Below are 25,290 nucleotides of genomic sequence, written 5' to 3'. Positions count from 1 at the left end.
TTTTGTGTTTTCTTCCTCTAACCTGTTATTACCTGCTCTTCCTTGGCAGGGGAGTAAAGGGGATGGTGGCGTCAGAGGACCTCGGGGGAGAGTGGGCGCTGTGGTGAGTGAGTGGCGTCAGAGTTATAATATAATGTGGGAAAGACAAATTGTAAAATTCAGATACCCATAACCACTTAAATTTCTTGAAACACCAATCACGAAAAACAAATACATTTTCAATTGATCACACTTAGGAAAGCCCAGTCAATTAACTCAAAAACTCCACTTTCAGTTTTCCCTTTTTCTCCCACACTCCATTTCCGTGTTCAGTTCTTTTCCTTATTTACAAACATACAACAGTTCTTGTGACAATTCCCACAATAAATCACGTCCATTCCAGTTCTTCCAGTTTAAGGGAACAAAAGAAGATTTTCCCATGAGCAAAAGAGTTACTTTTGCACGTGTGTTTTTACTTACAGGCCAGTCCAGTCTTTCTAGTCCAGTGATCTCAGGTCCCTGGGTATCAAAAGTGGTTCTCAGACTTTTTCTGGAATGCCCCGCTGCAGGAGCTGAAATACAGTTTATTCCCAATGCCCCAGAATTTTTATCAATCATTAAATATAAGAAAGGATCCAAAATGCACGCTATATGGACAAAAAAAGACCGCCTCTGAATTCAGGTATTGTTAGTCCCATTTCCACAAGGTGCACAAAATTTAGCACCAAGCCATGCAGTCTGCGGTACTGGTTAAAAAAAAAGCCATTTTGCGAAAATCTTACCTTCTTGATATTTAATGATAAATTGTAAGTGTTGTTATTGCTTAAGAACGGCAGCAACTCAGACATGGAGTGGAAGATCAATGTTCAAATTACAGAGCAGGGTTTCTGAATACTGAGGCGCATAGTGCGATAAATTGAAGTAAGAGTTCCAAACCCCCTCTGGCTTAAACAGTAGCACAAAAACTGAGCTTCATGGTACGGATTTCGATGGCCAAGCAGTTCCTGCACATCTATTATGCAGCTGCCCCAGTACTTTTGTCCATGTAATGTTAGTGAAATACAACAGATAAGAATAATAAGAACATTGGCAACATATTCCTAAGAACAACTTCTTTTTTTTTAGAATGTCATGTTGCCAGTGCCAAAGTTCTCATTTTGGAAGGTGGGTGACCATCACTTAACAGAGGTGATGACTTACGACACCAGCTGTCATCCACCTACAGTCCAGTCTTGAGATCCCTCCCCAGGTGTTTCAACCGCAACTCGCACCTTGTCTGGGTGACCTCAAGAGCTCAAACTATGATGGAGTAGGGCAACATCTTACAAAGATTTCACACTTTCACACAACTCAGTGACCGAATGACCCAATGCTGTTTTCACTCCTTGACTCATGTGACAACTCAGATGATTATTAATGTGTCACCAACCCTGAAGACCACTTCCAGTTCCCACTGGAGGTTAATACTGCATACTGTGTTAATTCTAACCCGCTCCTGAATAAGTTGGAAGTCGGGTTAGAATTGTGGAAGAAAGTTCCCAATTGAAAAGATGGAGCATACCAACATGGCAGCACTGAATGTAAACAATAGTAAAACTGCAAAGTTTTATTCTGTACTGCAACTCTTGTGTATTTTTCACTCATTAAATAAGTCCTATGCAGAGCAGTGATCAGGCTCTATCCACAAATGTGTCTTTTTAAGCATAAAGAATAAATATTATGCTTTATTTCTAGTGATACCTGAATGGCTCTAGCTTGCTAACAGTCAAAACAAATTCTGTTTTTCTTGGAACGCGCTAACTCTGGAGTGATGTCACTCCCGACTTCTGAGATATCTGGAATCTGGAATGCGGCATAAATCCCTGGGACTCTCTGCCAGTTGTTTCAGAACTTTAAAACAGCCTCTTGGATGAGAGGAGAAACATCTTCACAAACCTAAAAACGTCCACTTGGTTTCTTTTTAGGCACTCAAGAATACCATGTCCTGGATGACTAAGAACCTACACTGACAATCAGTAAACTAAATACATATAACTTTTCATAAAAAACAAAACACAAATCTTCATGGCCAGTTTGTAAAAGTAGTTTTCCCAATAACATAAACAAATTACTGAGAAAGCACCCTAGTTATGTCCACCTGGGTTATCTGGTCTGAGATCAACAAGCCAAAGTTACACATGGGTTTAAATTGAGTAATAGGGACAGACCCTTTGGTTATCGCGACCTCTGCTGCTTCGTTGTTATTCATTGTCTTACCACTCTTTGGCCAGTCCCATGTAAATGTCAAACTAATGTTGTGTGAAATTTATGGTCTCTGTAGGCTTAGGGGAACTCTGACAGTAGCATTTAGCCTTTATATACCAGTGTTTTTTTTTTTTCTTTTTAGTTTTCTGGGAGATACCAAAGGGAAGTGAAACATATTGCTAGACATAAACAAGTTCATCTCTGTTTTTATCCATGAAGATAATATGAATAATAGGGCTGCATTTTATTTAAGAGATAGAAATTGAAAGCAGAAAACATCAGTTACAGATGAATGTGGTGAGATTATTTATAATGCTGGGAAATATCAAACCTAACAAATTAGTTACAAAAATATATTGAAACTGAGTACATTCAAACTATTTACTGGATGCACAGAATAGATATTTAGCAGTGGACTGATTTTTTTAAAATGTTTTTTATTCTTTCTCAGTTCAGCTGATCTAAGTTATGGAAACTGTCCATAGATCAGCGAATTGCAAGTCAGGGAAAATCCAGAAGTGGAAGTGAAGATAGCGGTTTTCATTAAAACATAACACTGTACAACTTTAACCAGCTGTTCTACCGAATAAGTAAAGAATTTTCCCAAAGCTCAAATCAGCAGATTTTGGCATGAATACAGTCAATGAAACCCATGTGACCTTAACAGTGAAACTATGAAAAGCGGATATCTCTAATAGTAAAAAAAAAACAAATAACACACTGTTAGTTTGGATTACAGCTAATAGATCCAACAGACAACCTTAATGTATTTTATGTGTCTCTAATATACTTTAATCCAGAGTTACATATCTGGAACATCTGGAGAAGAGGTTGACAGAGAGATGAGGAGCTCTGTAAATTGGTGACTGGCCATACAGTGCTTTTACATTTTTTTCATTACAGTGGATTCTATCAGTTAAATCCTGATTAATTATTTCAAAGTCAGTGTTCAGAGAACTTTTCAAAACCAATCATTGCTTTAAGCGCAGCATAACTGATATACATTTTGGCATATAGAAATGTAAGTAGTTGATGGACTTCTTTCAAATGCAGAGAAAACAACAAGTAACCCCAGTACAGACCCTTGTGGCACTTCACAAGATATTTATTCAGAGAAATGCAGATTTTTTCCCCCCATCACTTGTTTTAGTCTTGACATGAATGTCATTTCTAAATGACTGAGTCAGTTTCAGTAAGACTTGATTATTCTGATGAAAGACTTTTGACTGATAACTGTAATATAAATAATATCGTAAAGTGACCAATTTTTTGATTTTCATATCGCATCATCGTCTGCTCAAAGTTACCGTATAGGCAATACCTTAAGATTTCATTAGCTGTTTTTAATATAATTGTAAAAACAGCAGAAATGATAGATAAAATATTTACACAGTGCAAGCCTATTTAATTTGTAGTTGTTTTTTTTTTTATTTGTTCAACAGGGAGCCCAAGGAGAACAAGGAGATGCTGGAATACCAGGAAAACCAGGAGCAAAGGGCCTCAAAGGCCCAAAAGTGTGTGCACACAATACTCTGTGTTCAAAAAGTTTTCCCTGTTTTATCTTTCAGTCTTTTGAGAAATATCAAATATTGTATTGTTTTTGCTGCACCGAAAACCTCCTTCCACTTGATTTTGTCATGAGCAAATTACCACAGTTGCCAGTAGTTTGTTTTGAAGACACCAACCTGTCTGCAAACACTTGCCAACTACTCAAAAGAGCAGTAGTGAAACTTAAAAAAAAGTGCCACCAAAAGTCGGCAAATAGTGAGTTTTTGCAGACAGTTCTGTGTCTTCCACGCAGTCTGCTAGTGACCAAAACAATGGGTGATTGCCAGGCGGTTTTGCAGTCAGAATTATTGTATTAGCAACTTGTAATAAACTAATAAAAGCAGTTATAGTTTAAATATTAACTTAAATATTGTGCTAATCATTCTACTTGTGTTAGTTTAGTGTTTAGTGATTCTTCCAAACGTCTTCCACACATTTTGATAATTTTCAGAACTGACCAACAGACCTTTAATATCTAGATATATTATTTAGTTGTGTGTTTAATTGATTTTTTTTAACAGGGGCCCAAAGGTGAGACGGGACCTGATGGGGAGAAGGTGAGTTCTTTAACTACACAGTCAAACTGCATTACAATAGTAAAATAAAATAAGGGTATAGTGACTGTAACTTGTGACCTTTTGTATACCTAAAAGACCAGAGACACTTTCACATGTAAACAAAACACATTAGCTACCAAAGAGTGCTGACTCAAAATTCAAATTTAATTCAGGCTTTGAAGTCCTTCATAAATTGATGAAAAACTCAGTCACTGAAAAAAGACAAACAATCTTTTGTCAGTTGCATGGTCTGAATAAGTAGTTAGTTAAATACTATCCTATTGAGATTCAGTTTCATGTCTCTGTGTGTGGGCGGAGGTGCAGTTTGAATAGCTAAGTTGGGGATTTCCCTTGTCTGTGTTGTCACAGTTTTGTTTGACAGTTGTTGGGTATTATTTAGTGTCAAGGCTCAGGGGCTGCTAGTGTTTGTGTGTGTGTGCTTAAGGCTTAAGGCTTTCTTTTATCCCATGGGTGTAGAAGTTTCTCATTTATGTTGGAGTAGAATAAATGGAGGAAAAAACTATCATAGCAGTCTTAATATTGTTGAGATCTAATTCAAAAATAAAGTTGGAAGGTTGTCGCTCCACTCGTAAATTTGGCTGAAAGTGAAAAACACTTTTCCTTTTCAACACATCTGCAAACTACTCAGTCCCCCACCAGATTAACACCCTCTTCCTATGAGGCAGCAACTATAGCACCACCATGATGGGTGGCTGGCCTCTCCCTTAAAGATTGGGTGAGAAGTTCAGTCATCTGGGAGGGGCTCAGAGTAGGGCTGCTGCTCCTCCAGATTAAAAGTAACCAGTTGAGGTGGTTCGGGCATCTGACTTGGATGCCCCCTGGGTGAGGTCTTCTGGGCATGTCCCACCAGGAGGAGGCCCCGAGGCAGACCAAGGACACACTGGCCTGGGAGCGCCTTGGTGTTCCCCTCCCCTTGGCTTCTCTGCTTAACTGCTGACATCTGGTGCTGGTTGTAGAAACATAATCAAAATTTCTTAGTTGGTACTTAACTTTTTATTTCTTTATTTAATATTTGGTATTAAGAGGTGGCAGTAGCATGAAGAAGGTCGGGGAAGGGGGGCACAGACGTGTCAGCATGGGGCCTATCAGTCCATCTTAATCATTTTTAGCCTTCATGTTACCAGCATATTAAACATAAACAGAATACTGGCTGAAGAGTAATTTACTGCAAGAAGCAAAAATAATAGCAAACTAGTGCTATCATTTTTCTGTAAAGCAAATTCACCTACAGGTATAAATAAAGTAACCTTGAACCTTGATGTCCTGGATCTGCCCTGAGACCTCCTCCAGGACATGCCTTAGGAGACATCCAGTAGGCTTCCTGCCCTAACTACTTCAACTGGCTCCTTTTGATGTGAAGGAATACCAGCTGTACTTTGAGTTCTTCCCGAATGGCCAAGCTCAGAACCCTCACTCTGAGCATGAGGATAAACATGTTTCGGACAAAGTTGTGCCACAGTCTTATTCTTTCAGTTACTACCCTGAGGTGGTGGTGCAGATGAGAGTGGAGATGTAGAATGAGCTGTAAACTGACAGCTTCACTTTCACCCCCAGCTCTCTCTTCACCACAACAGAACAGTGCAGTCTGTATTGCAACAGATGCCTCACCAATCAGTCTCCCAGTCTCTTGCTCTTTTCTCCCCTCACTCATGAAGCAGATACATAAACTCTTTGGGCAGCAACTTATCCCTGACCCAGACAAATTTCACTCCACACTTTTCTGGTGGAGTACCATGGCCTCTGGACTTGGAGATGATAATTCTCAAGGTTTTATAGTCAGCTGCAAACCACCCCAGTGCAAGCTGGAGGTTACCACCTGCAGAAAGCAGAGATGATATCCTGACACCACTGAACTGGGTCTCTAAAACATTTGTATTTTTTAGAAAGCACTACTCAAAATAGAAAATAATGGTGTCACATCATTTGGAACAAATTGACTGAAAAGTCATAAAAAAAAAAATGGGAACGATGGGAAAATATATATACAGGAGTCTGCAAGGACCCCTGCCATAGGATGTGGGTTAAGACACACATTTTCTGAAAATGTCTCCTGACCTGATTAAACACAGAAGGGAATTACCCACCATTGGATGAAGCTTTGTTATTCCTGCTTGTCTGTTTAGTTCTGTTATTGGTGACTCAAGAAATAAAGCACCTGCTGTTGTTTATATTTTCATAAATCCTCTGCCAATCATACCAACTTCCTCTTTCATCATATTTGCTTTTCCCTGCAGGGTGTAGCAGGGAAGAAGGGCATGAAGGGCGAGAAAGGACAGAAGGTGATTTTACCTGTTTACAGTTAGATAAAGAAACATCTTCCTACAAACCGTACTCTCCATTTCATTTCCTCTTTCCACCCCCGCTGGGATTTACTCACTGAGTTTGTTCCTTTTTCGTTTTACCTTTCAGGGAAGCGTAGGAGATCGTGGAGACAGAGGACAGGTGCGTACTTGATTTACATTTCTTTATTTTACTCTGACGTCATGGAAATACATGCACATGATGCAGCGTGAGTTTCTGAATCCATAAAAACCCCATTTCATGCCTTTCCTTATTATACTGATTCCAAGTTGTTATCAGTTTTAGTAGAATATCCTACATATATCTGGCAAAAATCAAAACACATTACTCCATATGTAAAAGAAATATATAAATAATCTAAAACCATGAGCATTAAACAGGGCTAATTGGTCTGGATAGCAGTCAGAGTTTTAAGGTCATCCCAAAGGTGCTGGATGTCATTGAACTCAGGACAGGCCAGTCATTTCTTTCCCACACTAACATCAGAAAACCCACTTTTTAGGGAACAGGCTTTATACACAAGGGTATTGTCATGTTAAAGCTGAAAAAGCCAAAGTTATATAGGGACTGGTGTGGAGTACTGCATCAATAAGCTTAGAAGGAGATAAAGTTAATACTGAGTACAACCGAGTTAAGTTTGTTGGTTCAGTCATCCACAACAGCCCCAGTTAGTCACATGGCCCCTTGGGAAAACTGACAGTCCAGCCCTGCTCCAGTATCGTCCTTTGCTTCAGTGCAGCACGAAGTTTGTTCTAAACTATGAAACAGCAACTTCAGAATAAAGATACAAACAGGCATCCAGAGTAACATTGTTTCAAAAGACATTCTGATGCTGCAGCTTTATCATTTGTCTCAAAGCAGAGGTATCTACATTAGCATCTGTTCTTCGTAGCTGGCAGAACTGTTTATGATTTCTCCGTACTGACTGCCAGGTTAACAGCTGACAGTTGAGCCAAAGCTTATGTTATTATGATGGGATTTCAAGACAAAACCTTCAAATTTTGTTATCATCATCACACATTTTCAAAATCACTTCACTTCACTTCCCCTTTGCCCATGCTGTAATCTGTATAAACATATAATTTGCAAAAACTCAGGCAACTAACTAAAAGTTAGTCACACTAATTACGCTTTTTTGGGTATAAACAGTAGTCTGTTGTAGTGTAAAAGTACTCACATGCCTCTTTCTTCTTCATTTGAAACATCTTCTTTTGACAGCGTGGACCTAAGGGAGCTGTTGGTCCCATTGGGGCTCCAGGCCCGGTTGGACCTCCTGGTATCCCAGGGGTCAGAGGACAACGTGGTCCAGCCGGGGACCCAGGTCTTAAGGGTCGAGCTGGACCTAAAGGAGTGCGAGGTCCATCTGTGAGTAACATCTGCATGGGAGCTGATCTATGCAAACATTACTTATATTGAGATGTTCAAACTGCTTTCAGGCACAAGTTTTTCTGTTTACAAGATTAGTAAAATATGTTGCTTTTTTCAGTTCAACATTTTTGAATTAACCAAATTGAACATTGAAACAATATTAATTTGCAACTATTGTGAACACCAGTTCATCAGTGTTAATACTTGAAGGTTCATGTGAGAATTTGCTGTTTTTCACCACTAAACTGAAAAATCCCTGTTTTCAGCTTAAGTTAAACTTGAAACACACTCAGTGTTCTAAATAATATCTACTGCCTTCTTTTAAAGAGGAACTAAAAGTATCGCTGAAACTTGTTTCCCTGACGTCATTTCCTTCCTGGTTGCATTATTTTCACTTCAGTTAGTCATTTTGAAAAGTCCAAATGTTATATGAAAATATTAATTGGCTTATGTTTTAGCTTTTATACATCTCACAAACAGAAGGCTGATAATATCACAGAAAAAATTACTTTGGAGAAATCACAATAACATGTCTTCTTAAGAGCTGGGCCTCAGTCTACTGAGATCATTAATAATTAGAATGAATTCCCATTATTAATTAATGTGCACAATATTTTCGTGATTAACTTATCATTCATTTTGTATCTTAAACGTCAGAGAAACTTCCAGCACCTTCAGTGATCAGCATCAGATGTCTGATTTTGTCTGAACCTGATCAGTTTATTATTTCGTTCACACTTAAAGAGTAAGACGATAGTTTCTTACTGCTGGAGTTTTGCAGCATTGATGCAGAGAATTTGAATTGTTTTTTGTCCTGCAGGGTCCTGGGCTTACTGATGAGCAGGTCTTGCAGCTCTGCAGAGGTGTTGTCACAGCTCAGATCTCTCAGTATGCTTCCTCCATCAGAGCCAAGTGCTCTCAGGGCTGTCCCATCAACAACCGGACACTCATTGGGCCTCCAGGAGCTCAAGGACCACCAGGGGCACCAGGCAAAGCTGCAAGTCCCTCTTCAGTCTTTTTATTATTTATTATTTATTTGTCATTATAATAGCCTCTGTAAGATAAACTAGGGATGTGCTATAAACTCTTGGATGTCCTGCCCTTATACCTATTAGTATTTTAATATCATTTCTGCCTTCATCTACCAGGGTAAAGCAGGAAAACCCGGAGCAAAAGGAGCCAGAGGTGTTCAAGGTGACAGAGGAGTGGAGGGACAAAAGGGAGCACCTGGTGACAGAGGCAAGAGTTTCCTACTCCCTTGATGGATTAAATACCTATGTTATTTTTTATATTTATGTTTTTTATTGAAGGTTTTAGAGTTTAAGAACTTTGAAAGGTTAAGATGGACATATAAGGGCACATAGTGGGGAAAAAAAGTTGGGTAGCTGAAGAACGGCACTAGTGTAAATTAGTGTCAGTATTTCATCAAAAGGAAAAAAAACGTTTGAAAACATAGTTGTGCAGCTTTGTGAGTTGCATCTTTTATCTTTTTTAAAAGGTCAAAAGGGACCCAAAGGCGTTGTAGGAGATCCAGGTATAGGGCTGCCAGGACACGACGGACCACAGGGACCCAGAGGTAGGACACTGGTCGCATCCACACTGTCAAACATCCTGAAAACATTCCTTCAAGACTGTTTAGATAACAGTGAAAGATAACAGTGTATCTCTAATAAACAAGTAGTAATGCCTGATTTTTTTTTTAATAAAAAATAAAAAACACACTAATTTATTTATTTAGTCCGTAGCCAGTTAGCCAGAAACTCAGTACTGTCTTGATATAGTGTAATGAATGTTTGCGCCATGTTTTCTTTTCTGCATAATGAGCCAAACTTTCTGCTAAATTTTGCTTTTTACAGGTTCACCAGGTAACCCAGCAGAACCAAAAGATGGCATGGAGGGTCCCCGTGGGCCTCGTGGCTTCCCTGGTCCCGTGGGTCCACCCGGCATGGTTGGATTTGCAGGTGTACCGGGATTTTGCGAGGCACGGGACTGCAGCATTTATGCACCAGTGATGCGCAAAGAGCAGGGTCTGGTGAAAGGGCCAGTGAGTTAAAAAATCTGAACCCAAACATCAGATATTATGGTGCTTATAGGAATAACTTGGTTTTAACAATGAAATACTTTACATACAATATTGTGACAATAGTCTGTCAAAAGCTGTGATATAAATGTCAGTGGATAAAGTGTAGTATCATGATGCACTTCAGGATTGTGCAGAAATCTCATGCCTCTAGTCAACATCTGATACCACACAGGGATTATACTTCATACGTGTTCAAACTCTGCAGCAGTTTTTACTGCTGTGTATGTTGTGACTTTAGAAAACGATAAATTATTCCAAGCTGATTCCTTATTTCTTCATTTTAGTTTTTTAATTTCTCTGGTACCCAAAGAATAAATAGATAAATCTATGTAAATATTTTGTAAAGACTCTAAAGTACATGTACTGTGCTCTGAAACAAATAAACGGATGTGTTCTTTAGTCAGTCTGAGTCTTCAGTTTTTCTGACTGGGTGCATTTTTATTTTATTTTATTTTACTTTTTGCAAAGTTTTTGCAATGACCCCAGAAATGGCCTGTTTTCAATTTCCTGGATCTTCCCTGACATCATGAACATCTTTTTTCAGTGATTCAAATAAAAATAATAAAGAAAAATAGCATATTACACTCTTATTAACAGGTTTTTTTCACTGGATTTCTTTCAAATATATAAAAAGTACACTTATGGTAATGTGTGCGCTTAAAAATACACATTTACTATGTGACCTAAACAATGTTATAGTTTCAAACTAACATTTCAACAAAAAATGACATAATGAGTAGTACAGAACAATTTTGTGCACAACAAATTGTGCAAAAAAAAAACCAACTTAAAAACTATGATTATCAGTGACATGGACTTTTTGTATAAAACTACATCTGTTACCTCTTCATTAAGAAAACACTCAGCACACACAATAATTGTGTTTTTTTTTTTATTTCATAGCTGTGCAATAATATTTTACAAGCAGCACGGACAGCATTGATTAACATACGATAGCAGCAACGCAAGAAGAAAAGCACATAAGTACCCTATACCGTACTGCATGAAATGACACATGACCGTAAAAATATGGAATTTTACATTCTAATGTTTGGTGCTTCGATAGAACATATCACAACAGCGTGGTTAAAAAAAACAAATCAAACAAACAAATAAACCCCTATTTGGCAGTAGGATTTTCAAACACAGCAGTTTTTTTTTTTAATTAATTCTGTTTGGCTCAGTTTTTGTTTTTTTGTTTTTGATGGTTTCACATTTTTTTCAGTCTCTAATAAAAAAATAATACTAAAAGTCCCCCACCCCACATCTCTCTCTCACACACACACAAACACACACAACAAACAAAGCACCACTTAATTGGTTGCATAGTTTTTAAATACTCAGCTATCAAGTCTGATATGTCCTTTTTGTATTTCAGTGGGCCAGCTTTTTAGTGCTTTTATTGGAATGTTTCTATTATTAACTTAATGCCCAATTTTAATGAAATAATCATTTTCAAAAGAGATAATCAGGAAGCAAAAAAGAGCATCATTGTTTGTTAATTAGAACAAATGTATTGATTTTATTTGATTATTCAAAGGCTAATGATATAATTATAAAACTGATTTTAAAAAAAATCACAATTAAAACACGTATTGAAAGTACATGGACTGTCTTGATGATAAAAAATTAGAGAAAATCTAAAGTTTGTATGTTTTTTCACATTTTTTTAATGCATTTTTTAATGGGCAAAAAGAGTTTAAAGTTAATGCCTTATATATAATGTAGCAGATGTGTAGGACATAATTTATTACATATTCATCTGGTCCAAATGAAAACACTTTTAATATTTTATTTTTTAATACTTTACACTTTAAGTTGGTAATAAACTGTAAAATAGTTTCCCTAGTTGGAGGGGAAGTGTCGAATATTTGTAAAACATATGAGAGGTTAATTAAAAAAAAACAAAAAAGAAAATAATGTATTCCAGAAAGAAGACACATCTGGGTTTAATCTGGCTATTAAATGGCAACTGGCAAATGGTGCATCTGCCAAACATGGATAAAAGCCACAGAGTGGGCCTAACATTGGTCACAGCTAGTGTTGGGTCAGATATAGCCTGGTTAAACTTACTCCACCAGTACCACTACAGTACCATTAGTCAAGGCCAGAGTGCCTGTAGAGAAAACTGCAGATATGGGCCACATTTGGGCTAAACAGTTATTGTAGGGAGGAGAGAAATGGAATGGAAAACATTGGTAAAGAAATACTGGCAGTTTATGTCATTTCCACTCCATCTATACAGAGAATGGCTTTGGTTCTGCTTTACTAGGTGTAGCTGTCATTTAAATCTAAAATGTAAAACCTTTACAGTTACTATTTAAATACATATTGTAAACATTCATAGCTGCTATTGCATTAAGAGTTCTGGAGGAAGAGCTGTACATGAGAACTGTCTAATCAGGGAATGTTACTCCTTCCACTGCTGGTGTTGTCCTTCAGCTATTTAACTATGTGCCATATAACTGTATTTATGTCATCTTTTAAAAAGCCACACATAAATGTGGCATTTTGCATCATAAGAGTGGATCACATCATAAATAAAATTCAATAATCTATCAGTATTGTCTTGAATATTGACTGATTCTTTATTAAATCTCAGCTAAAAAGAGTTTACTTTAGCCTGTCAAAAAAGTTGTAAATACCTTATTTTTAGTCACTTAAAATTAATAAAAGCAGCAGATATATTTTTGTTAAGAAGAAATGTCAATTTCCAATTATGAAATTAAAAATAAAAGTTTTTAAAAATGCCTGATCTCAGTTTCCCAAGGCACCAATCACATAGTTTAAATAGCTTATTTTGTCATAACTTGAAATGTTTATATGGAGCATATTTATTCAAAAATAAAATGATTCAAAGAAAGTAGCTTATTTATTAGCAGCTCAGTTAATGTCAGTATGTGGCTTCAAAACAGATATTACCTGAATATTTGCTTTGTTACTTTGGATAGTGTCAGTGGTAATTGTTTTGACCAGTTTAGATTAGTTTAGTTAGTTTTGAGCAGTTTGTTTAGAGATGCTTGTAAATGTATGAAACACTAAAACAAGCTGTGTTCTGTGCTTGGTCTGGTCCTACAGTAGTATAATACAGTTTTGAGGTCGCTGGTGCAATTCAAGTAAACCAAACAAACACAAGATGCTCTTTTCTGCTTCGACAATCTCTGACCTCCTTTCAAGTGCAGAATATTTTTTTTTAAATAAATAAATAATAAATTAGTCAGCACGTCACCATATTTTTGTTTCCTGAGATTATAACAGTAAAGTGACAAGTGGGACCTGTTTATATTTTCAGTTTGTTGAAATTAGTACCTGGGTATTTACCATCACTGGTTTGTAAACATCAAATTGGCATGTACACATTTTTTAAACCTCTTCCAGTCCTATGACACAACAGAAACCGTCTTCCCTTCATAATACACCAGTCACAATTTCTGAAAGGTTTCTGTGAGCAGCTTTGTTCAGTGAACTCTGGGAGTTGTATTTACCAAGTGTAGCAGCTAAGTACACCTCTGTACTGTAGTTTAGTGTGTTTCAAATAAACTGAATGTTTATCTTCATCAATAAATTTGTCATTGAAATAGCAGCAGGTCATGTCCATCCACATTCAGTGTCAAAAAATAAATGGTAGTAGCAAATTGTCTCATTAATAAGGAAAATGTTACACTTTTTAAATATTTTGTCACCATTTAACAGTAAACTTAAAAATCTTACCAAAAGGGGCAAAAATTGACTGGTGACTATTATTTTGACTTGTGGAAGAAATTCATGACATTTTTAAAAGGGTCTTTCTTGGTAAATACACCCCTGAGAGAAACATGACTCAAATAAAAAAAAAAAAAGTGAGGTTTTTAGGTTGTACGATATATTCCAATGCTATCTAAATCACGTTCATTTTGTCATTTAACAGTAAAGGATGGAAACTGATGTGCCTGAAGAATTATAAAGTGTTTCAGTGCTGTAAGAAGAAGTGTAAATATAATATTTTTGAGCTTATAGTTGGAAAAGTATAAAATTGCCTTCATGGTAAACACTGTCTGTATGGCACTGCATGACGAGACAGTTATGCAGTGCAAACTGATTCAAGCTGACAGGAAGCAAAAGCATTGTTGTTCCCTTAGCAGAAATACCTTTCACCCCTGCTATTAAAAGCATCTTTTCTTTCTGCCAAAAGCAGACGACTCAAGAGATCATCTGCTTTGCAATCCATCCGGCTGTCAGTACCAATGGCACCAATGCAACGGTGCCTGCAGCAGAAAGAAAATTAGTTAGCAGGTTAGATTTTCATGCTCATAAAAAACATTGTTCAGATAGGTGCTAATATAGCATTCACTAGTTTTAATGTATGCATCGTTTGTCTCTATTGTGGAATTAAATATTTTTCAGCTTACTGGATAGACTGCCATAACACAAAGTTTCAGATTCTCCATTGATTTGATTAAATTACTTTGTACTGTGTGCTAATAAGCTGAGCACTGTTTGCAAGCAAACCAGAAAAATTTTCCACCCTTATAACAAGATTGTTACCAGGGACATGCGTGTCTGGCTAGTAGCATTGTACTCCTATGTAAGCGTGTGTCATGTTAGACACATGATGGAGAGTTTAAAGAGTATTTTAAGACTGCCGCGTTCTACTAGACAATCTATTTTAGTCCTGTATTGAACATGCTCTGTTCAACATGTTGAACAGCTGCTGATGTTTTGATATTGCTGGTGTTATTGCCCAACAACATCAAAACATTGCAGGAAACAAATCATTTGGCTGTCACCCAGAAGACTGTGAGACTGTGATTCATGTCATGCATAGGAGTGTTTTTTATCTTTTTTTTGTACACTGAAAAAATCATGGCCTACAGTTAACTAAACCTATTCAAAATTGTATCATCTTCTTGAAGAGAGAGAAAAATAAGCTTAAACATTGTTTTGGGAGTGGAATCTAGCCGTATGTTTATGTATCTCAAAAATGGAGTTTAAAAACACAGTCAAAAATCTGTCTATCAGTGTATAAAACAAGACTTACTCTGATGCCTACATGCCCCATTGCAATCCTGGGAGCAGGGCTGACTCTGGTAGTGGATGCACTCCTCTTTAACAATACCAGAGCGCTGTAACAGATAAAGTGAAAATAAACCTGAAGAGTTCCTTCTTTGTTGTGTTGACATGACTTTAAGTGGATACTTTTGACTGGCATGCCTTTGGGTCACCACAGCACAGAGATCTACATATTTAGATCTGGCACAGATTTGACACCATATTCACCTCCTGTGCTCCCATGTACCTGTGCATGGGACCAGCACTGGATATGTATGTCCTCTCAGCATGGCTTTCCTCTAATCATTACAGGGTCAAAGTTATACATACAGGTTTAAATATGTACATACAGCCCCACTAAAATTTGTTTAAACATCTCTTAGCAAATGGCACCTCAAGCAGATGCTTTTGGTAGCCATCAGCAAACTTCTGGTTGGATCCCAGAAAGCTGAATCTGTTCATCTGGACATAGTGTTTTCAGTTGCGACCTGAGAGATGTTTCTCATCTAATTCATCTAAATGCAGTTTTCCCTAACAGTGCATTTGCATAATGGCCAAACCAGAGTTTCATGATTTTTAATATGTAAATTGCCATGACTACTTCTCAGTGGCCATAAGCACCAGTCATAGAGAGCTGAGGAATGGCTGCAGTCACAATAATGCAAAATGGTGAAAGATGTACTATTAGGCTCCCTCCTCAGTTCAGACATGATCATTTCCTTAAAGATTTATGGTCAGATGACATAAAGATTGAGCTATTTGGCCACAGTGACAAAAGGTATGCTTGTAGGGGTAAAGGTGAGGCTTCCAAACCTAAAAACTCTGTACCAGCTGTAAAGCATGATGGTGGTAGCGTCATGCTATGGGACTGCTTTGCTGCCAGTGGTTCTTGTACACCCACAAAGTGAAGGCAGAAGGCATTTTGGTTGTCCATGTAGACAGATACAAGTTTTAGTTGAGCCTGAAGGTGCTAATTTTGGAGCAGGGATTTCTCTTGGTTGGCACCAAGAAAGAACCTTGAACATCTTAATCAATTTCCTCCTATCTGAGCGTGACTGTTTGGGTATTCTTCCAGACCTTGGCAAAGTCATGATACATCCCAATAACTTGTAATTATGTACAGTCTGAATTGACTTATGGAGTCTTTACTGTACACTGTTAGAAATGACTCCAAGAAACCATGCTTTCAAAGAAAACCCCTTTTATGTTGACAAAGAGAAACTATCGGTTGCAGTCAATCATGATCACTAACAAGAAGTTAACTGGACATGGTCTTGTCAAGTTAAAATACATTGTCAAACCTTTACCACAAATACCGAATTTATGTATTTGTGCATGTATGCATACTTTCAACCCTGTGTGGATTCGAGAAAATCAAATATAAATTCAAACTTGTGCACCCAATTCTTGTTTTTTAAAGTTGTTTAAGATGTATGGTCTAGAATCATTTCAACCCCAAAAAGGAAAAGTTCAAAGATGAGTGTATGTTAACATCTGACCACAAGTACCAGACTAATTACCATTTACCAAACAAGGGGTCTTTCACATGCGAGTCAAGTATGTTAACCACTGCATCATACATGACTTTACTCTCTTCCCTCTAGAAAGGGCCTAAGTTAAAACAAATATGAGTGGATAGCGTACCATATGACAAACCGTGGTAACATTTAGATCCACGCATTCTTCCATGACAATTGTTCCACCTTCAATTTTCTGGCATGGAGGTACGCAGTTTTTTTTCTCATGTTTGGAGTAGGCAAAGGTCTGCAGAAAGGAACAAACCCAAAAGCAGAGTTAGTAGGTTGTTTTAGATAAGATAAGATAAGATGGCCTTTATTAGTCCCACAGGTGGGAAATTTGTTTTGTTACAGCAAAAGTGCAAAGTTATGTAGCAGAAATTAGAAAACACTGGAATGCAATAAAATACAATAAAATAAAATAAAATACTATATACAATAGAATAAAATAGAATAGAATAATATATACAATAGAATAAAATAGAAATACAAATACTATATACAACTGAGTAGGAAAATACAAAAACACAACTTCGTCAGAAGAAGAATTGCACATATAGCAGTCTTATTGCACATGTGTGGGTTTGTGTGTTTGATCAGCTGCAAAAGTCTTTATTGTGGAGTCTGACAGCAGTGGGGAGGAAAGACCTGCGAAATCTCTCCGTCCCACACCGTGGGTGCCGCAGTCTCCCACTGAAGGAGCTGCTCAGTGCCGTCACAGTCTCATGCATGGGGTGGGAGATGTTGTCCATCAGGGATGACAGCTTAGCCACCATTCTCCTGTCACTCACCACCTTTTGGGGATTTTATACCAGTTGCTAGCTTTAGAATTGTATTCTTGGGCTCTAAAGTGGCTTTGCATGGCTTAATGTTCAAAAGAGTTCTTATTTATGTCATATTGGACTCATTGATCCTCTGAAATAAGGCTGTTGACTGTGCGTGCTTGTCATAGTTGAAAAACTGCTTTCAACAATTGAAGTATCTCTAACCGTGCCTTTTTAATTACTACCCAACTTCAGCTGATGTGTGAAAGAACAGGACCAGGAGTTGAGACTTTATTAGATTTTTGTAACACAGATTTTTGTGTGAACTTGCAGGAATATTTATACCTTGCCATTAACACTCCAGGTGTTCTCACAGTTTTGGTCAAACTCCAGTGCTTTGCAGCAAGAGTAAGGAACGTTTTGCACCTTCACCTCTGAGCTGCTTATGGCCGACCCCACAGCAGCCACTTAACGAAAAAAAGAAGAAAATAAATGCATTAGACTATGAACACTTCTGTGATTCACCGGTTTCGGTTTCATTGTCTCATCATTAATTGAAGACCTTTACAGTGAGTGTTAATTTCTCTCCATTCACCAACTATTAATCTATAGGATATGCAACATGTTTGCATCTTTATTTTTATTTAAACATTCTGACAAAGTAATGAACCCCAAAACACAAATAAAAACATTAACTTCGCATGTACACGACAAAAAATCCAGCGCACATCAAAGAACAACCTGTTATATGGGACGTGTTTCTTGTTTTGTTTATGATACTTCCACGTGTAATAATGGTAGTAAAAAGAAATCACGTGACTCAAAAATGGGAATTTCCTATTTCAATGACATACTCTTTATTTCGCCATACGCACTGGAAAGCACCTCAGGGGAAAGGAGGGGGGAATCCCTAGATGCTTGCGCTTTCATTACAGTGACCGAAAAATTAATCAGAAGATTAAAAAAAACCAACATTACGTATTCAAAATGGTAAGAACTTTCTTGCAGAATACAATCACAAAAATACGTGTCAGGTATAGCCTAACGGGCTATTCTCACAAACATTGCATATAAACGGTAATGCATAACGCCGAATAAGCTTTCAGGCCAAGTGTTACGCTTTATTCATGCAGTATTTACACTACAAAACATTTCAAACCATAAGATATGAACAAAAAACACTTGAATTTTGCCAACTCTCAGAAAATAATACAAAACTCGATTCAAACTCCCATCGATTTATTTATAGTGCTGCTCGCTGCCATTTTACACGAAAGACAAACGTGTGTTCGATCTATAGAGCAAGGTCTTTAAGTCGGCTCATGCTAAAATGACTTTCACAAACTTTCTCTCCTTTTGCTCCGGTGAAGCGAAACATAAGATTGGGAGACATGGGATGTTGTTTACTTGATTATGCTAATCGAAATCGAAGTTGTTGTTATGCCGATGTTGCAAAATCATCTGAATAAAAAGTCGCTTTAAAAAAAAAATGATATGACATACCGGTACCTCACCGCAACGTACTGAGAACTTGGGTTGGCTTAAACGTACAGTAAAATGCATTACAAGACCATTTCTAATACTTACATAGGACGAGGACAACAACAGCGTTCATAGTTCATAGCTTTACAGAACAAATGAGAGCAGCTATTGTAGAAGAGCTCGCGCTCCTCCGGGGCCCCGCCCATTTCCCCCCCAGTTGTACAAAAGGCTAAGGTCCTCCGTTCTCCTCACTCTCAATTTCTAAACATTCAGTCAACAAGATGATATCTGCAGATTTCCTGGGCTTTCTTCTGCTCTTCTCGCAGGGTGAGTGTCTTTTATGTTTACTTTAGTCAAACGTTATATTTTTAGAGTTTGTACATTCGAGTAGCTGTATGGTATAGTTTGTAACCAAGAGCGGCATGTTTATATTTACTGAAAAAAATAAATAAATACGTGTACTGAGAAACATCTTATTCTTGTATTCCTCAGGCGTTCGCCTCGCTGTGGGTGCAGCTGTCAAGGAGGACACACCGGAAGTCGTAGTCTTTTCGGGTGAAGACTCTATCCTTCCGTGCAAAGCGAAATTCAAGCCCGGTGTCCAGTACCTTGCAGTGAGATGGTACAAGGTAAAAATGAATTAAATAACCAAATAAATACAAATACAATTTATTTTGATTGTCATGCTGCACATTTAGGAAGAAAAAAACATGTCAGGCTCTCCTTGGCAGATTACTGCAAACTAATATCACTTTCGTTTGTTTCGAAAGTCAAAATATTTGTAGTAAATCACATAATGAAAAGGTTATAACAATGAAAACACAAAGTACAGCACTACAACTGGGTAACATTATGAGTATGCTGCAGTAATAACAAGAGCAGCCGTACTTACAACTTAATTCTTTGGTCTATAAAGTCTAATTAGGAATGTTAAAGTAGAATTACCTGCGACTCAAAACGTATTTTTTCTTCTATTTCTGCAGTAATATTAAAAGTAGTAGGGGTAAAGTAAAAAGCAGCAGTGAAAGTAACAGTAAAGGTTTATTCATTCATTTTTTATACTGTCATAAAGATTATGACTGGTCACAAGACACTGCTCAGCCGTTGTGTATAAAGGTCAGAATGGCAGTACAAACATGTTTGGTGATTATTTTAATCCTTGTTTTTATGAACTGGTTAAATATTTAGGCTTTTGCTTAAAACTACAAGGTTCAACATAAATGTGGGGCATGCAGTAACTGTGGTTAATGGGTTAAAAGTTAAAAAGAAGAAGTGCTATTTATAGTAGTGGCATTTGTTTCCATTAACAGAAGTGATAATGACACTGACATCAGGCGTGTTTGGTTTTGCTGTCTAGTCTCAGATCCTGTTTGGTCATTCATCAGGCACATGACTCTAACACTGGACTGATGCTTTTTCAGGTTTCAGAGAGCCCATCGTCTGCTCGTAATGGCCTTTTGACCAGAGACCTCCCAGACGGTACGACGAGATGGTACGCTGGCGTGGAGAGAGATGTGGCGCTGGTCAACGAGACCCACGACATCCTCCTGGCCGACACAACGTGCAGCGACGCCGGCTTGTACATGTGTCACCTGGCAGCACCTGTGGGAGAGCAGAACCAGGACGGCTACGTTCGCCTGGTGCTGGCAGGTAAAAGTTTGTCCCAGTTGTCTCTGGGTTCTTTAGGTGCTCATGCATATTCAACAAACAGGCTTCCCAAACTTTCCCAAGTTCCCTGAGGCATCCATGACTGAAATTTGAATCAGGGGGAACTTCCAAACTTGAATCAACTGTTATATTTTGAGCATCAGCTTTACAAAACCATCACTCTTTGGCCCAAGGCATAGAGTGTGGGAATCATCTGTCAACCACATGGTTTGGAAAACATCAAGAGCATTAGATTTCCATCAAAAGCTGGTGTAGAAGAAGCTTATTTTGGAAAAGGTTTTAAAGGCTTTTATGGTGGCTAATGCTGATGTTCAGCTTTTACCATGTTCTACATTTTAGCAAAGAAAGACAAAGACAAAGAAAAACTCAGTGGTAAAGTCTGAGCAGATTTATTGGGATACCAAACAAGAGGGGATGTTTCCTTAGATGTCTACAGCAAAGTGCACCTCGTGTTTTCAGATATGAAAGTTTGAAAAATGCACAAAATCCAGCCACACAGGAGTTTCCTTCTGCTAATTGTATGCAGAATAGCCTGACTAGGATCACAACCTGAACTAGCACAGTGTGGTACAGTTCAAGTGAGTTCAAACTTGAGTAACTTTAATTTGTGTTTTCATTTTCAGATTGTCCAGCTGCTCCCACAGATAGTCTGGAGAGAGATGATTACTTGATTATTTTCGCCTCCATAGTGATAATGATAGCACTTCTGCTGTCTTTCATAAGCTACGTAAGTAATGGAGGATAATTATATATAAACACACTAATATTTAAACAGATTTTCCACAAGAGATTTCTATTATGTGCATCCACTTAGAACCCAACTTACCTAATGATCATTTTGTTGTACTACCAAAAGATTGTAATGAACATCTTTAAACATACTCAAACAATATACATATGCTGTTCATTCTTAATCTAAATGTATTTCCCATATCCCCACCACAGGTTTGTTTGACGAATGGATTGAGAGAAAGAAACAAACAACAACAGCAATATCAAACAACAAAAGAAGAATTTTTCCTGAACAAACCAGTGGAACCAAAGGACTTGAAGTTGATCTACACTTTGGGTCCAAAACCATCCACAAAGACTGTACTCTGTGTGTAAAGATGAGGACTAATGTTGGCCAATAGAATAAGTACACTCTGCCGTGACATGCGGAAACTGATGGAAAAGAGAAGATTTTTCGACAAAAAACATCAGAAAAGTCAGATATAGAGCTGGATCTCCACAGATGTCAAGATGCTGGAGAAACTGGTGACCTGGTTCAAAGAGCAGGCCCAGTAATCAGAAGTAGGTTGGTCAGTCTGTGGGTCAAATATAAAAGAGCCACTGGTTAAGACAGAAAGACAGTGAGTTTGCATGAGCAATCAGTCAAAGATTTACATTTATTTTGTAAAAACCTGAATTTTGCCGGTGATATCACTTTAATTGCGCCCCATAGCTAAAAGTTTTACAATGAAAATTATGTTTTTCTGCAGGCGGACAAACACAGACACACGAACACTGTACTGTTAAGTCAGGCAAACAATGACTGTGCAGGATGGAGCCAAGAAGCTTCACAGTTGTGTTGTTTGTCCACATGTAGTCATGTAGTGGAAGATGTGTGAGTGCCAGGAGCAAAAGGCACTGATGTTATTCATGCGTGTGAAATGTCACACCATAGTAAGAGGGTCTGTATTTTTATGTGTTTGTCAAGAATTCTAATGTTTACACAGAGGATGGATGCATTCCTACAAGTTTAAAGTGTCCAGACTGAAAATGACTTAAAACTACCTGCTTTAAATGAGCCATGACAGAATCTAGCTTTAACTGCATCACTGAGTTCTGGATTCTGTTAATTGTTTTATGTTCTCATATTTTCTGTTTTTTCCTTTTAAGCAGACCTTTTAATAAGCTATTGTTATATAAATGATTTTCTGGATTAAATATTATCGACTTATTAATGTTGTAACTTGAAAAAACTATTATGTTCAGAGAATTATTCTCAGGAAGTACCACATCTGTAAATGACCTTCAAGAACAACAACACCAAAAAAAGGAGACCTTTGTCACTTGAAATGTTAAAAAATAAAGTGACCTTTTAAAGAAGAAGTGAAACATGATGACATGTAGGAACACCCGTGATCTATTTGCATTTAGTGTGACATTTGTTTTGGGGAAAGTCCTAAGAGTGGGCCAATGTAGTCTGGATTTATTTTTAATGGTCCGCTTCTCTTTTTTTATATCCGCATTTAGATCTTCGCCTGTTCGTGTCAACGTGTTTGGCTACAGACATAATAGTTATTTTGTTGCTGCTCCACAGCAATAGTTATATTGCCCAAATCTTCAACAGAAACAAAGCTTGATAAATCTGCTTTCTTAAACTGAAAACAAAGACAGACAGAAATGGGAACACTGATATTCTTCATTCAGTCAGCGTAATGTGAGAAAATTATTGTTTTATTTTCTGTATCTTAATTAATGATTCATGGATACTTTTTTGATTCAATCATACACATAACAAATATTTGTTATGTGTATGTGCTTCTCCTAATGTTGTGTTGTTGATATTTTAAAAATGCATAAAAAAACACTATATGGACACAGCTGTAGTACCAGTGATCTCCCAAATATTGCCTGTATATTAAATAAATACATTTTGAGTTTGGATCTGTGTCTCTGCAGCTTTTTTGGGTCTGTTCATCAACTAAAGTGCAGCACATTAGCATCTAATAATATATGTCTGATCGTGCAGAAACCGACTTTGGAAGTCAGAAATTACTCAGAAGCTTCTACCTCTCCTGGACAGACTCTGGGCATTCCTCGTTGCTTTCCAAACTCTCACATAAAATATAAAATGTCCATGAAGGTCATTAATTATTTGTGGGGTCAGTTGTTCGATCTCCAGTTCCTTGAGTCTCCATGCTAAAGTGTCGTTGGGCAACATGCTTGGTTTGGGATTGGTGGATGGAGTTTGTAGTGTAAAAGTGCTCTTAGAGTAGAAAACCACTCTACCAGTCAGTGCCAGTAAATTTACTACAAACTAAACTAGGTGATAATAGGAGTAGTTAGAAAAGCTAATTTTTACTTCTAAGATGGCAGCTGTTAAACTGCATCTTGGGCTTCATTGTCAACCTGACTAACTTGAAAGTGTAGTTAGACAAGTTACATGAGCTTGCTAAGAAATGAAGAGAAGAGCTGGGCAGCATGGCACTGCTTCCTCGCAACAGGACAATACTGGAGTTGAACCACCTCTGTCAGGTTGTCCTGGGAATATCTTGTCACTTGCCAAGTGTCAGCTGGAAAAGGCTCATGTGAACTGGATAGGCATTTAAAAATGGATAGATAGATGAATGGCTGCATTTGAAGTGAAGGGAGAGCTGACACAATGGTTAAGGAACCTTCATATAGATTAATATATAAAATTCACTGAATATTATGGAATTCCGCTGGATGAATGCTAAACTTCTAAATATATTTTATGTGCCATAATGGAAATAGGACAATCCCTCAACCTGAAAAGTATTGTATAAAGCTCTTTGAGTGTTCAGGGAGAGTAGTATTCTATTTTATTATTATATTTTTATAAAACTCTGGAACTCCCAAAAGTCTCACACATCGAAAAAAAAAGATATCTATAACTGATGCCTTGTGTGTCCTCCAGTGTCATGTTTCCCATTATGCTGCTCAGCTGAAGTGATTGCAGGGAATTTCGTAGAAAAGCGTTGCACCTGATGGGAAGGCACCTGAACTCATAATACGGGAATACGACCTGGGTTTTCTTTCCTGTTGAATGAGCAGGAAGTCAGACTTGTTCCTTGACCCTAAATAACCCTAAACAACTTCGAGGTTAACCATGTTTTTTCCGCCGTCTTCACACTCCACCGCGTTTGAGCGGTTGGGACTTTTTTCAAAGCAGCACTTCTTGTAGCAATCAGATCTCGCGCCTTTTTACAGCTCGATGCACAATATATGTTGGATATTTTCAGATTCTAATGACCCGGTTTCAAATTAAACTACAGTAACTACTGTAATGTGAGACTACAGCATGTGGGTGTATAGAGCTGTTCAACTAAAAGGAAGTAGGGAAATCGGTTGCAAATACTGTTGTAAATACAGGGTACACCACTGATATCTCCAAATACACCTGTTCCTATAGCGTAGATTTGTATATTTGTACATTATATATATATATTTTTCCCTCTGTTAATACTGTCCATATGTATATAGTGCTGCAGAACTGTGCCCCCCCCCCCCAGCATACTGAGTAGGAGATGCTCTGTATCTCATTGTACAACCGTATAGTGACAATAAAGGCATTGTATTGTATTGTATTCTATTCTATCTATTCTAGTTCTACTGAACTGTACTGTACAGACTCTCCAGTTCGTTTAAATTCTAAACGAACTTCCTTTGGTTCATCTTCTAAACCAAAGGAACTCATTCTGTCGTTCGTGTAAGTTCGTTTAGAATCTAAACGAACTGGAGAGTCTGTACAGTACAGTTCAGTAGAACTACACTATGAACCAAAGGAACTCGTTCGTGTAAGACTAACTTGGCCTGTTAAAAACGTGCAACTGTGTTAAAGAGCTCCATCCGGTTGTCGTGGCCGAGTGGTTAAGGCGATGGACTAGAAATCCATTGGGGTCTCCCCGCGCAGGTTCGAATCCTGCCGACAACGAAGCTTTTTGGCTTATTTAGTTGTTTTTTTTTTTTTTGTAATGCAATTTGCAGTTTTACATTCTCGA

At 37.7% G+C, this 25,290-nt stretch overlaps 2 protein-coding genes and 1 non-coding gene across 3 annotated transcripts in view; all 3 read left to right on the top strand.

The window, feature by feature from the left end:
• The window catches only part of zgc:113232 (collagen alpha-1(I) chain), a 32,779-nt gene extending 22,279 nt beyond the window's left edge, over positions 1–10,500 (top strand). The window contains exons 17-26 of the mRNA XM_025911678.1: positions 50–103; positions 3,666–3,737; positions 4,293–4,328; positions 6,584–6,628; positions 6,759–6,791; positions 7,869–8,015; positions 8,839–9,015; positions 9,167–9,257; positions 9,517–9,594; positions 9,875–10,500. Coding sequence (XP_025767463.1) covers positions 50–103; positions 3,666–3,737; positions 4,293–4,328; positions 6,584–6,628; positions 6,759–6,791; positions 7,869–8,015; positions 8,839–9,015; positions 9,167–9,257; positions 9,517–9,594; positions 9,875–10,071 — 930 coding nt within the window. The 3' untranslated portion in view covers positions 10,072–10,500. The remainder of the gene's footprint in view (positions 1–49; positions 104–3,665; positions 3,738–4,292; positions 4,329–6,583; positions 6,629–6,758; positions 6,792–7,868; positions 8,016–8,838; positions 9,016–9,166; positions 9,258–9,516; positions 9,595–9,874) is intronic.
• An 8,575-nt stretch (positions 10,501–19,075) lies between these two features.
• Positions 19,076–23,210, top strand: cd83 (CD83 molecule). Its single transcript, XM_003456433.4, has 5 exons — positions 19,076–19,219; positions 19,385–19,521; positions 20,314–20,542; positions 21,184–21,287; positions 21,506–23,210. The coding sequence occupies exons 1-5, from the start codon at positions 19,174–19,176 to the stop codon at positions 21,665–21,667; spliced, it is 678 nt and encodes a 225-aa protein (XP_003456481.1). The 5' UTR covers positions 19,076–19,173; the 3' UTR covers positions 21,668–23,210.
• A 1,931-nt stretch (positions 23,211–25,141) lies between these two features.
• On the top strand, positions 25,142–25,223 carry trnas-aga (transfer RNA serine (anticodon AGA)). Its single transcript has one exon. It is a non-coding gene; the product is annotated as a tRNA-Ser (tRNA).
• Positions 25,224–25,290: the final 67 nt, after the last annotated feature.

Source organism: Oreochromis niloticus, linkage group LG11, assembly GCF_001858045.2.
Source record: "Oreochromis niloticus isolate F11D_XX linkage group LG11, O_niloticus_UMD_NMBU, whole genome shotgun sequence".
Lineage (NCBI taxonomy): Eukaryota > Metazoa > Chordata > Actinopteri > Cichliformes > Cichlidae > Oreochromis > Oreochromis niloticus.
This window is presented reverse-complemented; position numbering and strand designations above follow the sequence as displayed.

What these genes read in the sequence shown, in the direction of transcription:
- cd83 (XM_003456433.4), top strand. Translation starts at nt 19,174, where the DNA reads ATGATATCTGCAGATTTCCTGGGCTTTCTTCTGCTCTTCTCGCAGG. An exon ending in CGTTCGCCTGGTGCTGGCAG is followed by an intron (nt 20,543 to 21,183) that starts GTAAAAGTTTGT and finishes TTTCATTTTCAG; the next exon opens with ATTGTCCAGCTGCTCCCACA. An exon ending in TGCTGTCTTTCATAAGCTAC is followed by an intron (nt 21,288 to 21,505) that starts GTAAGTAATGGA and finishes TCCCCACCACAG; the next exon opens with GTTTGTTTGACGAATGGATT.